This window comes from Cucumis sativus, chromosome 1, assembly GCF_000004075.3.
Source record: "Cucumis sativus cultivar 9930 chromosome 1, Cucumber_9930_V3, whole genome shotgun sequence".
NCBI lineage: Eukaryota > Viridiplantae > Streptophyta > Magnoliopsida > Cucurbitales > Cucurbitaceae > Cucumis > Cucumis sativus.
In genome coordinates this window covers 18,581,441-18,598,636 of record NC_026655.2, presented here as the reverse complement: position 1 = coordinate 18,598,636, position 17,196 = coordinate 18,581,441, and the positions used below count along the sequence as shown (strand labels likewise).

Sequence of the window (17,196 nt, the reverse complement as noted above, 5' to 3'; positions counted from 1 at the left end):
ACTTTTTATAAATTAATAATAATTTGATGGAAACTTTTAATTTGCTCTTTGGTAAGTTCAATTTCTTCGTCTTAAAAAAAAAGAAAAAAATAAAAAGAAGGAAGAAAGAAAGAAACCCTTCAATTTCTTCAATTTACTTAAAGCTAATTAAAGTGATATAATTATTATAGGACTGACAGTATATATATATATATATATGGGTTCAATTTAATCTTTATGACTTGTCGATGCTTCAATATTGTTATTAAAGATAAGAGCATTAATGCTACTTTTTCCCACTAAAATGCAAGACAAAATCAAGTGAGGATCCATGAAGTTGGATTGATTTATAGATATGTTTACTAAATGCATGGTTGTTGGATATAAATTTAGAGGGTGAAAACTTTATATGAAACATTTTTTAAAAAAACTACTTTTATATGGGTTTAAAGTGTTTAATGAAAGCTATGTATCTTCTTTATACATTTCATTCAATTCTACCGTCATTATTTTTCAGCTGATAAACTTTTTTTTTTTAAAAATATTGATGTAATATTAAATTTACCTTCATCCATCACTTTAAACTTTTAGGTCAATCGATAATTTAATAAGAAACCAAAGCAGAAAATCTTATGCTTAAATTTCTTCACTATTGATTTTCACTTGTCTCAAAAAATTCTAGATCCACACAACCGAGGAGTAGTGTTAAAATGTTAACACGAAATAAATTAAATTTTCTTTCCCACTCATCAACTTAAGTAACTTTTTAGTCAACCAATGATTTAGGGACATTTGAAGTTTGTTGAGTTAGTTATTATAGTGTGATTACAATAGTTTATATTTATGATGCACGTATTAGTGTTGTATGAATTATAGTAGTATGTGTTTAGAGTCCAAACTATTATAATCTAAGTAGAAAATAATAAACATAGTAGAAAACAGGGGTTGAGGGCAAAACAACAATAATTAAATACTCTACCAAAGAGAGTTTGGATAAATAGTAATTACTAGATTGTATATCTAGAGAGGCACTCTAATTAAATTTTGGAGTGAACTATAATAAATCAATTCACGAGTTAATTTTAAGTTGAAGTTCGAAACAAAGCTGGTAAATGGTTTCAGATGAATGAAGAATTTAGAATCTAAGAATGTAGAATGAAGAAGAGATGATACCAAGATATAAAGTGGATGTGAAACTTTGGATGGTGCCAATATAGCAAATAGTCAAAGTTACAAATAGAATTACTTATTGGAAGTGAAAACAAGGGGCGAAAGGCAGAAGAGATGTTAAGTATTGATGTGTTAAGTTGTAATTTGTTTGGAAAGGAAATAATGTCTATTGTAAGCAAAGCACATAACAACTCCAAATTACAAGATATTTCCCTTGACAAACTCAACTTTTTTAAACACAAACTAAAAACCTTCTTAACTCCCCCTTCCCCCCAACTCCCAAAGCTCATTTATTATCGATTAGGAAGTAACACAAAGGGAATTTGATTTTAGACGTAATTCAATAAAAATAACAAAGTGAGGGACCCAAATTAAAGTTTTCTAAATTAGAGTTGCCTAATGTTGCTGCCAAGCCATTAAAATCCCTCTTTCTCCAAACCTACATTTTCTCGTCAAAATCTTAATAATTGAAACCCCCAAATGCCAAAGTTTGTAACAAAACTCATGTATGTATGTATACATATGGTTTGATTTTGTTTCCTTGTGTGTTTAGTAACCGATCTAAGTTTAATTCTCCCATTTCTTCAAACCCATCTCAATAACATAAAGTTTGAAACTTAATTTGACCCTTGAACCATTCTTATCACTAAAACTATTTTAATAATAAGTACAAATCTTTCTACAAAATAACATTTTTCTCTTTTCTATTAACTTTTGTGATGTCATTCCAAATATATAGGTTGGAGAGATAATACCCTATTACTAATTACTTCATGAAACCGGGAAAAGGTGTTGAGCCATGTCCATGGTCAAGCAAGGAAAATCCATACCTGAAAGGTCTCAAGAACACAACACAATTGTTCATTTATTATCTTATTGGATAATCAAAACCTTTCTTTTTTACCACCCTAAATTGCCCATTTATGTTCTTACAAGAAAATAACACAACTAACTAACTAATTAATTTTAATTAAAGCATTAATTAATCTAAATTGTTTTACTATTAATTCAAATATACTAATTATCTCTTAATTCTTTTCGTCATTACTGTTCTCAACAACAAAAGAGTCCATCTTGGTATCACATTTGTATTTGAATTTGTTGATGTTGGGATCTTGTATCTTAATTGGTGAACTTGTGGGCCTCTGACGGACTAGATGTTTAGTTTGCTTCTCTCCTTAATTAGTCTAGTCTCTCGAGATACTTAGAATTGACTAATGTAAAAGATATTCATCACACCAGGTATGACATCAAGCTTTTTACTGCATTCTAATGCTTGAATTAATAAAAAAAAGTGACTAATTCTCAGTTAATTACTCTCGCGCGTTTTTAGGTAAGATGATAGCGGTGAAAGGCTGAAAAATTCATTCTAAAGGACAATCAAAGTGGGCCGGTTTGTAGAAGCCCAACCTCTCACCCAAACCCATACATGGGCCTCTTTCATCCCGAGAAATACGCTTTTTATTTTTTTATTTTATTTTATTTCTAGAGATGGTTCTGATTAATATAACAAATATTAGTATATATAACAACTACTTAAAAAGTTACAAGTTTTTGCAATTTTTTAAAAATGTTAATGTACAATTAATTATTATTCTTAAAATTACTACTTTTATTATAACTAAATATTCCCAATTTTGAAAATAACAACATTCATAAAATATCATCTAGTGATTAGACCTATGTAGTTAACCAATTCATCATAACCACTAATCAATTGGTTTTTAAGGCATTAGCAGTTTGATTCAAAGAAGTTTTGAAATTTTCACCCCCATAGATTTTTTTTTAACTTTTAAGACACGAACAATAAAGAAATATCTCTTGAATCTCGACAACTAAAGTCATATTTACATTATTAACCTTATTTTGAATACCCTCGAGGAGTAACAATTTGAATTCTCTTAAAATATTAGATACATCTATTTGATCTAAATCATTTAATTTTCTCTCCGATAATAAATTATTCTTGTGGTATCATGTTTCATCCCAAAATCAATTAACAATAGAAAGAGTAGTTAATCGCATAAATAAATCATCTATTTGATAAGAAAACGGTAAATTTCTTTTGTATTTGGATTATTTTTAACGATTTCATAACAAATAATTTTCAATAATTACACTTATTGCTGAGATTAGAAGGGGGTGAAGGATGAATAATTATTAATTAACAATATCTCTACTCGTACAGTACTTCAAGCCATTGTTTTTAAATTGTTTGTTACATTAAATTAAATGCATGAAAGGAGTCTGCATTTTCCACGCCTTAGTTCCAAAGTCAAGTATGAACATAAAAACCCTTTTAGGTATCTTTGCTTCTTTCATTTTCATGCATTTTTCCCACTCCTACAAAATTCATTTGTATAATAATCAAACATTTCACAAAACGTTTGTAATGAAAAGTTAACAAATAGTACTACTAATCATTCACAAATTATTAACATATAAAATTCATATCTAAAGTCATTGACTACAAAGCAACGAAATTTAAATAATTTAACGTAAGTCTAATTTTATTAAAATTTTGAAATAATTATTTTATATATATAGCCTCAGTATCATACAAGGTTAGTTGTGTCCTAGGGGAGCATTATCTATTTCTGAGAAGATTTCAACGAAGGAGTAAAGAAATTAAACAAAGTATGAATTAGTATAGTATTTTTAATATATTAACAAATATTATTGCTATACATATTAAATAAAAATATTCAACGTAACATTTTAATAATTTTACATATGAGTTATCTATGCATCTTATAACATAAACAATGAGTTAATTACTATTATAGTTGAGATTTATTCCCGTCCATGACCCTTATAAATATTCAAATTCATTAAACCTCTAAACATCAACAAAAAGAAAGGAATCAAGAAGAGACTACAAAAATTATCTTACACTTCCAGTCTTCCATTCATTTCCAAATGGCAGCCCTCCAAATTCATGGCACGGAAGCCGAAATCTCTGCAGCGTTTCTAGTAGATCGAATCATTGATCTTCATGAAAGCATCTCGAAGCTTGAAACCCTAAGGCCATGCAAGAAAGTGAACAACCTCTTCACCAACCTAGTGACCTTATGCATTTTGCCTTGTTCAATAGATGTCTCCACATTGCCACCAAATTTACAAGTCATTCGTGAGAGCCTCATAATTTTATGTGGCCAAGCTGAAGGCTTACTCGAGTTAGAATTCTCAACTTTGCTAAGCAAAATCCCAAAACCTCTCAACAACCTCACTTTATTTCCATATTACCAAAACTACATCAAGTTAGCCAACCTTGAAAACAAAATTCTAAATGACAATGGAATTGTCAATCCCAAGAAGGTAGCTTTTGTGGGATCAGGTCCTTTGCCTCTAACTTCAATTATTATGGCCATGCAACACATGAAGGGCACACATTTCGATAACTACGACGTAGACAGTGTGGCGAATGACGTAGCGAGAAAGATCGTGGGGTCAGATTCTGATCTGGAGGGGAGAATGAAGTTTTGCTCTAGTGATATTGTTGATGTAAAAGAAGAGCTTGGAGGCTATGATTGTGTGTTTTTGGCTGCTCTCGTGGGGATGAATAAGGAAGAAAAAGTGAAGATTATAAGGCATTTAAGGAAATATATGAAAGAAGGTGGGATTTTGTTGGTGAGAAGTGCTAAAGGAGGAAGAGCGTTTCTGTATCCTGTGGTTGAAGTTGAAGATTTGGTTGGCTTTGAGATTCTCTCTATTTTTCATCCAACTGATGATGTTGTCAATTCGGTTATCTTAACTCGTAAGTTAGCCTATGATTAAATGAGTGAATTATATCTTGAAATGTATTTTTTTAAGTTTTTTTTTTTTGTTTGAAGGGATTGTATTTGTGTGTCGTATATGTTTTTCGTTTTTCAAGAATTGATGTCGTATGTTTGTGCTGTACTTTGCTCATTCTGGAAGTATTATTATTGAGTCTATTGAGTTTAATTTAATATCAATTTAAGTTAATTGCATGTGTTTCTTTATTTTAACTAATATATATTGTGTATTTATCTTCATTTAATGACTGAGTTTGTTAAGAAAAATATATTATTCAAAAGTTACCTGATCTACTCTTTTCATTGTATTGCTAATTTCCTTGAACAATTGTAGAATTTCATTGGCCGTAATTTCAAGACAGCCACTTCTAAATGGCCGTTTAGCACAAATTCTCAAGAAAAATTTATAAAGCCCAATCAAGGTAGACAATTGCCATTCAAAAAGCCCAAAAGAAGAAAAGCCCAGACCAACTAACAGAAGTATTTTCTCATTTGAAATATGGCAAACTGATTTTTAGTTTTGAAAAACTAACACAAAAATGAATAATCTATTCAAATGGAAAATCCAAACTTGACGCAAAAGATCATTCTAAGCTCAATCCAATTTTGGTATATCAAACAAAGTCTATAAATTAAGCTATTAATTCTATGTTTAAGAGGTTGGTTTAGTCCAAATTTGACCCGAACAATACTGAAGGCCTGTAGGTTATAAGGTTAGATTAAACATGAGCTTTTGAATCTAAGGATCCATGAAGCTGAAAAAAAGGTGGTCAAGATCATGCTTATTCATACAAATCAAGAATGGAATGACAAATGTTTGTTAGAAATGGATGAGTAAACCCAAAACAATGATGAAAAGAGAAATTGATCTAAAATTAACACTCGAGAGGGAGACCCTTAGGGAAACGTTTAGTGTCAGTGCAGTAATCGTAGAACATATATTTGGTGTGAGCCCATTTCATTCGTTGTTTGCTTTTATTATCAAGGGTGGAGGAGAGCCATGAAGTTGAAGACTTAGTGCAATTGGATTTGGAGTTTTCATGGGAGCGCAAGCAACCATCCACTCTTAAATTCTTGAACCATGCTCGGAACGGACCCTTGGTCCAGTCTATCTTCACTGCACCGCCTCTTGTAGCCCAGCTGTCCGCGTTCCATATGCTGCCGTAAATTCTCATTGGTTGCATCGTTGGGAATGGTGCACGCTTTCCTTTCTCATTCTTTAATTCTCTTATCGGAATCCCGTCCACCAATTGCCTATCACACAATTCATAGATAGTAAACGACAAACATTACTTCATTACTTCGCTTAATATGAACTAACAAAACTTGAAATTTTATAGTAGAAATTGAGATTTAAAATTGAATCAAATGGCATTTGAACTTGTATGTTTTAAAAGGTTTCATATACTCACACAATATGTTGGGGCGTCCAAAGAATGGTGTAGTTGTGAAAATCATCTGTCGGGTCAAACCAAAGAAAAAATTGCATCTCTCTTTTACCAACTCCATGGATGAACATGTTTGTTTGCAGAATGTAAGGATCTCCCTCAACTCTTCCCAAGAATTCGAAGTCTACTTCGTCGTGGAACTCCCCTATAGACGATAGCTAAAGCACGAAACGTAATTTTTTTTTATAAATACAATATACTTTGATACCATTTTAAATCACTAATCAACTTATCAAAATAAGTATTATCACACTCACGTAAAATGCAGTGACAGTACCAGCGGAGTTTCCAGACACAAGTTTGATTTGCAAATCAATCTTGGCATAGAGATATTGGTCTCGAGATTGGAATCCAGAGCAGGAGGTTTCGTCGAGGGAGACAGCAATGCCTTCACCATTGTTGAGTATTTGAATTCTGTCACCTCCACCCCATGTGTGGCCAATGTCCGTCAAGAAGTTGGCAGAGGAAACCATGGAAGAGCTAAACATGATGAACACAGCACAAACAAAGAACACATGAATTGCTAACTTTGAAGAAGGAGAAGAAACTAAACATGTATTGTTTTCCATGATTGAAGTGGGAAGGAAGGTATTAGGAGATGAAGAAAGAGAGGTAATTGTTTAGTGTGTTTGTATTATATAAATAATGTTGTTGTGTGGATAAGATATTGTGAGCCATGAAGTGACAACGTGAAAGCCACACAATGTTGGTATGATGAGATCTGAAAGCGTGTAGTAGAATAATGGCCACGACAGAGTCAAGTAGGACAAAATAAACCTCGTTGTATTTGGTTTTTAATTCAATACATTTTGAAGAGAATCCAATAATGTCATATCCTATGCTTAATCTATTATTAATTGTAGGTTGTTTATGATCGGATCTTGGTTGATGATGAAGAGCAATCCCTCTTTTTCTCACAAATTTTCATCTGTAAAGTTTGAAATTTTGAAACAGCTTTCATAATTTGATTTGGTCATCCTTTATTGGATGAAATTAATATAATCTTTTCTTTCTTCTTCATCCTTTCGTTTCATAAATTTTTCATCACACCTGCTCTCACTCTTTCGAGTTGTATCTGTTGTTTAAGTACTCCTTGGTGAATATAATATTAAGAGGATTTGTTAATTGTCGTTCTCATACTACTCTTCTTTCTTCTTCGCTTAATGGTGCATGACTACAAAGAAAAAAATGTGACGGAGACAATTTTGTTGTTCATTGCATAGCGATATTGACGATAAAGGAAAATAATATCCACTTTTAAAATGTTAAGGACCATCCTTTTAGAGACACGTAGAATGTTTGTTTACAAATTTTAAGAAAAAATAGTGCCCTCGAAACTTTTCATAGATCGCATTTGAAATCTCTTAATACATTACCCATATACTTTATAACGACACACTTAATTTTTTTTTTAAAAAAAAAGCTTTCCTAACATCCAATAATTATGAAATAGAATATCAAATATGGGTGTCACACTTACAAAATAGCATATTGAAATTGAGAATATATTAAGGTGCATCCCAAAGATGTATGTATCTCTATACTTCTTTGTCCGTTACTCATACCAAAATAATAATTAGAATATTTTAAAACATAAATAATAGTAGTTTGTCACTTGTTACATTGCGAATGCAATCTTAGTAGGTTGGTAATTAACATAATTGTCTCTTTCATTAAAATGACCATCGTATACAATCAGCATATGCAAAACGGTACCTATAAATATATTAAAACAGAAAGGGTATTATTACATACAATAAATACTACGGTATTGTTGATAAAAATATATCACATTTATGCCTCCAATATACATTATGGTATATTATACTATATATCATAACATACTGCAATATTTTATAAATATTAGTATATATGTAATATAAATGTGTGATATTAACCTTCATTATGTCAGTATATTTCAAATAATAAAATAAAACAAATGAAAAGTTCCCAAGTATCCCTAAAAAAATAAGTTTTTGAACAATGTATTTAATATTCAAATATCCCTAAAAAAAAGTTCCCAAGTATCAGCCCAGCCCATCTCAATAAAGTGACATTTTGGGCCGAAATGAAGGAAATAGGAGGCTAATGGATCAAAACATTTCATTTTAAGCCCGTAACCACTTTCTGGGCCCAATCTCTTCTTCCACTTTTCACCTAGCTCAAAATTTTCTTTTCCTGCAAATATCCCTAATTAAGTAATAGCTCTATAATCTCTCGTATTAAAATAAATAAATAAAGCTATATAATCACTATTAACAAAATATGAATTCATTCTCTTTATTTTATTATTCTTACCAATATTGAAAACTAAACTAAATTACAAATTTAATGTTTTGACGATTAATGAACTTCTAGATTCATGTTTACATGGTTGTTATTGTATCTACATGCTTCTTAAATTTTTAATCTTAACTCTTCAAACTTCAATTATGTTTGATATAGCTCTTACCTAATGCAAGATTTATAAAGAAAAGAAAAACATTTATAACCAAATATTTATGATTTTATTAATTAAAAATTTCATTTGTATTGGTCTAATCCATCACTTATTTCCAAATATTTTAGATATATAGGATTAATAATAAATGTAGCAAAATTTTATAAACCTAAGATGTAATAACTTAACCTAATCATTTATACTCAACCTAACCTCTTAATAAAATTAATCCAAAATAGACTCGGACAATATATTCCCAATAGAAAATGAAATTTATAAGAAAAATTCAAACCTCAACGTAAATTATTCAATAAATGATGCGTTCAACATTCAAAGGTGGTGAGTGTATACATATTACATACAATAGAAATGAATACTGGCCAAGAAAAGTAACAATAAAAGAATAATAAATTAAGAATAACTCAAACTTAGGCAGTGCCATTGCACTCCGGTGGCAAGCCCTGAGGAAATCGGTTAACGTCAGTGCAGTAATTGTAGATCATGTAGTTCTTTTGAACCCACTTCAGCTTTCCTTCGCTATCGGTATCCAACTCCTGAGAGTACCACGGCTTGTCGCTGGCGGCCGGTGAGGAATTGGAGCCACAAGAAGACTGTCCTGATGACCAAATGCAGGCGTTCTCATTGAAGTTTCTGTATGATGCGGTGAACGGAGCTTGAGTCCAATCGGTTTTAATTAATCCACCTCTTGTTGCCCAGTCGTCGGCGTTCCATAGACTGGATTGAAGCCTCATTGGTTGATTTTTGGGGAAGGCAACGCCGATTGATTCCATGTTCTTGAACTCTCTGATGGGTGTTCCGTCCACGTAGAAGCTGTAAATCAAACACAGAGGAATTTTCAATTTCGATTTCGATTTTGAGTGCGGGAGCTTGATTTTATGATTGGAATTGAACTTACACAATGCGTTGGGGATTCCAGAGAATTGAATAGGTGTGGAAATCGGCAGTTGGGTCAAACCATAGATGGAACTGTTGCTCTCTGTTTCCTTTTCCTTGGCTGAAGACATTGGTATGAACAGTGTAAGGATCGCCGCTCAGATTACCCAAAAACTCGAAGTCGATTTCATCCCAAGTTGACCCTTCAGACCGCAACTAAAAAATCACAAAAAGTTCCGTAAGAATCAAGAAGACAAAAAACAGGAGTAGAAGCAGGGGAACTGATTTAAATAAAAACTTACGTAGTAGGCAGTGACAGTGCCGGCGGAATTGCCAGGAACGAGCTTGATTTGCATATCGATTTTTCCATAGAGATACTCATTTCTTGACTGAAAGCCAGAGCCGGAGGCCTTGTCGAGGGAAAGAGAGAGAAGGTCGCCATTGTTGAGGATCTGAGCACGACCATCACCCCAGGTAATGTCAGTTGATTGGTGGAAGTTAGAAGCAGAGGAGGGGAGGAAGAAAGAGGTGAAGAGTAGAGAAAGGAAGAGAGTGGTTGAGAAAACAGAGGAAGAAGCCATTGGTATAAGCTGAAGATGGAGATGGAAGTTCGGATGAGAAGAAGAAGGGGGAAGGAGGATTTATATAGGAAGGGAGGGATAGGGATGAGGAAGAGAAGGAAGGTTCGTGAGGGTGCCGCCATTGGGAATGTTGTATACAGCTGGTTATGTAAAAGTGGTTCCATAATGCTGTGGTTTGGGGAATCATCTTCTTCTAAAGTTAAAAAGGCCTGCTACGCGGTTGTTCTTCTAAGTGCTTTTGTTGACCCACTCAACAATAATTTAACCCCACTCCTTCTAAATTACAAAAATTATATTTAACCACGCTCATTCTATATTACAAAATCAGCGTTGGTTTTGGTCAAATAATACAAATTTTTAAAAGTACTTTCTTTCTTATTGTTTTTAAAACATTTGTAAAAACAAGTAGACATCAAAATAACAAATATGAAAAAAAAGCATTTATAGACTTAATTTTGATCTTTAATTATTTATCAATTTTTTTTAAAAAAAACACTAATAAAGTACCATCTATTTTCTAAAAAAATGAAAAGTTCTCGTTATATTTGAGTGATATTACAAAAATAAAAGTTTATGCACGTGGATTGATGTTTCAATCTAGGTGTGTCGTGCTCATCGCTCTTTCATTGTTTTTATAGTCTTTGCTCACTCTCTCTTGTAAAGAAATAGGTGAAAATGAATCACATTCCTTCCAAATCACAAAAATAGACAAATATTTATATTAATTAAAAAAAACCCTTTGAAAGCTCACACCATTCTATCTAATTGACTAAATTTATCCAACACCCTCTCAATTTCCTCCTACACAGAAGTATATGAGTTTAAATTAGTATATAATTCATTAGAAGTTGATAAATATGAATTTTCCTATTCATAATAACTCTTGGAATGAGAACGAAAATGTGTCTTTTGATACATTAAAAGTTAAGATTCTTCACCCATGGGTAAGATTCTTGTTGTAAGAACCTTAACTTGTAAGTAAACTTTGAATGCTCCAACTCTCATCATGGCCATTTATTTCCTTAACAAGCTGTATCTCCTCTTCTCCAATACTTCTAACTCTCCAAGCAACATTTGAATGGCCACATGCAACACCAATACAGCATTCAAATGGTCAATGACAAATCAAAAAAGGAAAATAGAGAAAGAACAAAAGAATTTTCCTTTTTTAAACTTTGGTTAATGCAACACAATGTAACCAAAATTCTAAAATTTAAAAAATAGGAGGACTAAAATAAAAACATATATAGAATCCTAAATTAAACGTAAACACAGGATAGGGAATTTTGAGAATAGAGAAGAGGAGTGGCGTAAATAGTAAGCAGTAAATAGTAAATAGTAAATAGTAAATAGTAAACAGTAAATAGTAAAGAATTGGTAGTAAATAAAAAAAGGTTAGAACCGGGGATCCATAGGAGGACAGCTGTTGATTTGGCTCCATTTTTCGCCGCGTCTTCCAAGTTCCATTATTCAACCACTTCACTTCACTTCACCGACTTTGCTTTTTTCCTTTTGTTCTATTTCCCAATCAAAGTGCTTTGAAAATTTTATCAAATACAACATAGCTTTCAAAGTTGAAACTCTCAAACCACGTCATTACAATACTTTATCACTATTTACTATTACCATGCTATTATTATGTGTAAATTAAACATGACCCTCAATAATTAACATGATACCATACATTTTTGTACAATTAATTAACTCAATGTTATAAGAAAATTATACGTGTGCAATTGAAGGGGTTAAAAATACTTGCAACACCCTCATGATACCATATTTTCTAACTATGTGTCTATATATTAATTTCACATATATACTAACAGTATATATTTAATTAAAGAAAACAATGAAGGGTACAAATTAAAATTTAAAATTTTAATATTAACAAAAATATTGAAAAATGTTAGATTCCATGATTTTTTTTTAAAAAAAATTTAATTTTACATATTTTAATCTTAAAATTCACTAGATAGACATTAATAAGTTGTAAAATATTGGTGCAATCCAATGTCCACCATTTGTTGTTGTTGTGGTGTCAATCATATATATATATATTGAGTATACAACTACAAGATAATTTAAGATTTTACTTACGAGAATTTTATAAGTTGTTTACTAAAGTTGTGATGAATATAATTGAAATTAAAGGATAAAACTATAAGATAAGCCTTCAATTTTTTTTTCTTTAACAATCATTAAAAGATGAGCAGTGACTATTTCTTTGGACACCAAATGTCGAAAGTGGACAAAACTAAGAAGAACTACGACATAAAACATTTCCACTCACAATTAACCAGCCACGTGGAATTATCATATCCATCAGAACATAAAACACCAATAGTGAAAATCCAAATCTTTTATTTAATTTATTTATTTAATAACATAAACATTAAATTAAGAAGAAGAAAAGAAAAAGAAAAGAATGAAGGTGTGTAGGATAATTCATAATCTAATTTAATTAGGCTTGGTGGTGGGAACAATGCACTCCTTAGGAAGGCCTTGAGGAAATCTCTTTTTATCGGTGCAGTAATTATAAATCATATAATTCTTTTGAACCCATCGTAGCATTTTCTGGTTGCCGGAATCAAGCGCCTCCGACAGCCATGGCGCTGAGTTTTGACAGCACCACGACGCAGCGTTGGTCCAGACGCAGCCATTGGGTTTGTAGGCCCTGAAGGATGCTGTGAACGGGGCTTTGGTCCAGTCGGTTTTAATAAGGCCTCCTCTTGTGGCCCAATCCTCACCATTCCATAAACTGGCGTATAGCCTCATTGGTTGCTTCTTTGGATATGGTGCGCCATTGGCTTCCATGTTCTTGAACTCCCTTATTGGCCTCCCATCCACGTAAAACCTATCCCCCCATATTACACACATTAAAAACACAAAGTTGTTTCAAATATGAATATATATATGTGTGTGTAGGAGTTTTGTATACTTACACAATGCGAGCAGGATTCCAAAGGAAGGAGTAAGTGTGAAAATCAGCAGTTGGATCAAACCAAAGGTAGAATTGTTGCTCTCTATTCCCTTGTCCTCCTACATAAATATTTGTATGTACAACATATGGTTGCCCACTCACATTCCCAAGGAACTCAAAGTCTATCTCATCCCATGAACTCCCTTCAGAACGCAACTATATACAATATAACACAAAATTAATTAAGTAATATAAAACATACGTAGAGAACAATGAACAAATAAAGAGAAAAATAATTAACTCTTACATAATAGGCTGTGACAGTGCCAGCTGAGTTACCAGGAACGAGTTTAATTTTCATATCAAATCTACCATGTAAATATTGTTTCTTTGATTGAAACCCTGATCCAGAAGCTTTATCAAGTGACAATGTAATGAGATTGCCATTCTCAATGATTTTTCCTCGCCCATCACCCCAAGTGACATCCACTTCTTTGTAGAAATTCCCAGCTGGAGCTTCTCCCGCCCAAACTCCAACAGTAAAAATCAAAAGTAGAATAATGGAGTAATAATTGGTTAGGTTTTTTGAATAAGAGAATAATAAAGCCATTTTATTAATTATAAAGGAATATATATTAATGTAGAGATGTAAGGAATGAATGGATTTTAGGGTTTAGGAATTGCCATTTTTATAGAGGGGTCGTATGGATGGTGGAGAGAATGTTAGAAAGTTGTAAGAAATTGAAAATTTTTGGGTTGTTGAGGGTAAAGTGGGGAAAAACAGCTGGACGTGGAAAGAAAAAGAATAGGCTAAGTGGAAGGTCAAAAGCATTTGGAATTAATGGTTTTGATTTAAGGAGACAAGAAATGGTGGGAGATGGAAATGTAGCATTAGATCATTTTGGGAAACTCCTAGGTTTTGCCTTTCCGTCCCACGTCCGGATTTTGACCTTCCATTCCTCCACCTCAAATGGTAAAAATAATACCTCTAAAATATGATATGATGCTTCCTATTACTTTCCAGCATTCAATATTGAGTTCTTAAATACCACAATAAATAGATTAGTTAAGAGTTAATTTTTATCATTTTTTTTATTTTTTTCCTTCAGGCAAATTAAGAATGCCATTCTCTTTTCTTTTTAAAATAATAACATTTTAATATTACAAGAATAAATATATTAAGATTTTAAAAGGATGATAGAGGGGGGAAATGGGGGGGTTGTGTCTAGTACCTTCTAGTGGATTATCTGACTGGCTGATCTCTTAAACTAATACCTGGGGCATTAATTTGTGCAACTCTACTTCAATATAATCATACAATAAGAAAACATAAATTGATTTTTTTAAAGAAAGGTTGATTGTGTGAAGAATCATTTTGCACACTTTTACACTTTGTCATGCTTTGATCAAAAAATAATTTTTTTTAATCTTTTATTATGACCATAATTTATATTCTATAAATTTTAATGTAACAAGTCCGTTTTTATGCGTGATCTTGGATTAGTTTATTAATATAATTTACAGCTATAAACTATTTTTTTATTGAACCAAAGTACGTAATTTAAATATTGTCTCTTATGAAGAGTTAAATTATTATAAATTTAAAAGTGGAGAGACGAGATAATTATTATTAACTAAAGTATATAAATTTAAGAAAGATTATAATTAAAATAATAAAATATATAATAACATTTTAAAAAATTACAAATATAATAATCTACCAACTATAAATTTTTATTGTTGATTGATTACTGTGGTGTTTATAGACCAAATACCAAATGTTATAAATATTAGTCTATCATTAATCAATTTTAAGATTTTTTTTTATATTTACGATTTAAAATATTGTTATATAGGTTAATATTTTAAATCTAAAATTAAATTATTAATTTAATAAATTTTGAGATTTTAATAATATATTTTAACTATAATCATTTTTATACATGTAATACTTTTAATCATACCAAAAGTTATAGCAGTAGAAACCCAAAATTTTTATTAAAAAATGTAAAGAGATCATTGAACCTAAGTCTAAAGGATTAAAAGGTAGTTTTACAACTAGACTAATTGATGATATTATTACTATTTTAGATATATATATAAAAGAGTAGAATTAAAAGAGATTCAAACCTTACGAACCTATACTAAATTTGACCATATAAATAAACAATTATTTTAATCCATTACTGAAAAGGAAAGGAAAAATACAAAAGAATACTCATTGTAATCACACAAAAACAATATAAACATAGTTTAGTTAAATAGAAAATTGTAATTAGAAAATAGGCAGTAGAAAAAGGAAAAGGAGAGTAAAATGAGCAATATTATAATAGGAATGAATGGCGCAACAACACAAAGGATGGCCGGCCTTATTTTGATGATATGGAGCAGGAGGCAAAGTTGGGTTGGGTTGGGTTCCTCCTGCACTGCCCTGCCCTGCCCATATTCTGTTACATGGCTACCCTTTCGGCGCCCTCCTACGGTCGTGTTACAATCATTTCTAGCCAAAATAAGGCTCAAACTTCAAAGTACTCTACTCTACCCCTACTCCTTAATTAACATTTTATAATTGGATTCATAATTGGAGTTTAGGAAAAGTTTCTTTGTTAGAGTATTTCCTATTCCATGAATATGCCAAAATAGTTTCCAGGTCAAATGTATAATATTGTAACTTAAATTTAAAATATGTTTAAATATTTTTCAAGTATTTCAGAAAAACCCATATGGATCGATTTTAAAATTGAGTTATTTGGCCATATAATTATGATTAATTTCTCCCACATATATATATATATTCTCCACCCTTCCCTAAATGTGACCTTAATTAGTCACATTTTTTTAGTTATTATTATGTAGCTCACCTTGTGGTGTGCCACCCTTTGGTCCCAAAACTTTATTTTATTGATTTGTATTTCCTCTATCACTATTCTAACTTTTCCTTTAGAAAAAAACAAATATTTAAATAGTATGATTGTTGATTCAATATTGTTATCCTTATCCGGCTTCTCAACTCTACCCAACCCACGCACTATAAGGCCAAATATTTTGACTTCTTATTATCTTTCTACTTTTCTTATTACGTATTCCATTCCCTTGTGCTTTTATTAGCCTTCAATTCAAGGTTGTAATAAAAATTGTATTATTTTTCTCATATCATTTGCACTTATTCGAATCAAACTTTTTTTATACATATAATAATATATAATATATGCATACGTACAATCAACCTTGTTTGTTTGTTTTAGAAATTAAAACTAAAATTCTATAAACTTTCATAACAACAACAATCATGTTTTACATAAATTTTTATTTTGTTTTTTACTTAAAATTGTAGTTATATATTGATTGGGTTAGAAATAAATCTATTTGAAAATGATGAGCGATCATAATCATTCTTTCATTACCAAGATTGAACGGCCGTTGCCATTCACACACATTATTGCTTAAACATCTTCGAATGAATTTCTTATTCTTTATTTTCTAAAATAGAATCACTCTTCTTTTCTTCTTCTAAGGAGTGGTATACACGTATGGAATTTCAATTATCATTTGTGGTTTTCAAATGTGTTACATAATAGACAATTAAGTTTGAGAGTTTATATACAATGGAAAAGTGAGTGGTATTGAAGAAAAGTATATATGATGGGGGAGTTGATGGGGGGGAAGATTGTGACAAAATTTACCGATAAATGTAGGAATGATGGGATGGGTTTATTCGGTGCTTTTAACATTAGAGGGTGTGTTTCGTCCTTGTCTTCCTTCATCAACCGAATGCCCATAATCCTTTTCATCAGTACTCATAAATTATCTAAGTTCACTTCACACATCTCACGGATTTGCATTCATTGAAGCTCAAACGTAGCCATCAACTCATTTAATTACCTATGCATCCTTTTCTCTTTTTTTTTTCTTTGAGATTTTCTTAATTTCCCTTCCAAAACTTGGTCAAATTTTACCCTCTTTTAACTAACTCTATCTGATTAATTCA

General features: G+C 31.4%; 4 protein-coding genes across 5 annotated transcripts; 1 reads left to right on the top strand and 3 right to left on the bottom strand.

Moving 5' to 3' along the window:
- Positions 1–4,015: 4,015 nt before the first annotated feature.
- On the top strand, positions 4,016–5,276 carry LOC101209464 (probable nicotianamine synthase 4). Its single transcript, XM_004146312.3, has one exon. It carries the CDS (start codon positions 4,069–4,071, stop codon positions 4,924–4,926), a length of 858 nt encoding a protein of 285 aa, XP_004146360.2. The 5' UTR covers positions 4,016–4,068; the 3' UTR covers positions 4,927–5,276.
- A 405-nt stretch (positions 5,277–5,681) lies between these two features.
- Positions 5,682–6,995, bottom strand: LOC101209219 (xyloglucan endotransglucosylase/hydrolase protein 24). Of its 2 annotated transcripts, none has more exons than XM_004146311.3 (3): positions 6,631–6,995; positions 6,338–6,531; positions 5,682–6,179 (listed from the first exon to the last, which is right to left on the bottom strand). In XM_004146311.3, the coding sequence occupies exons 1-3, from the start codon at positions 6,940–6,942 to the stop codon at positions 5,801–5,803; spliced, it is 885 nt and encodes a 294-aa protein (XP_004146359.1). In that variant the 5' UTR covers positions 6,943–6,995; the 3' UTR covers positions 5,682–5,800. The 2 variants fall into 2 exon arrangements, with proteins under 2 accessions (XP_004146359.1, XP_031746033.1); XM_031890173.1 differs by having other exon boundaries at positions 6,651–6,911.
- A 2,105-nt stretch (positions 6,996–9,100) lies between these two features.
- Positions 9,101–10,309, bottom strand: XTH3 (probable xyloglucan endotransglucosylase/hydrolase protein 23-like). The gene is made up of 3 exons (NM_001280650.1): positions 10,010–10,309; positions 9,730–9,923; positions 9,101–9,644 (listed from the first exon to the last, which is right to left on the bottom strand). The coding sequence occupies exons 1-3, from the start codon at positions 10,286–10,288 to the stop codon at positions 9,242–9,244; spliced, it is 876 nt and encodes a 291-aa protein (NP_001267579.1). The 5' UTR covers positions 10,289–10,309; the 3' UTR covers positions 9,101–9,241.
- A 2,398-nt stretch (positions 10,310–12,707) lies between these two features.
- Positions 12,708–13,874, bottom strand: LOC101208975 (probable xyloglucan endotransglucosylase/hydrolase protein 23). Its single transcript, XM_004146310.3, has 3 exons — positions 13,516–13,874; positions 13,231–13,424; positions 12,708–13,142 (listed from the first exon to the last, which is right to left on the bottom strand). Exons 1-3 carry the CDS (start codon positions 13,816–13,818, stop codon positions 12,746–12,748), a joined length of 894 nt encoding a protein of 297 aa, XP_004146358.1. The 5' UTR covers positions 13,819–13,874; the 3' UTR covers positions 12,708–12,745.
- Positions 13,875–17,196: the final 3,322 nt, after the last annotated feature.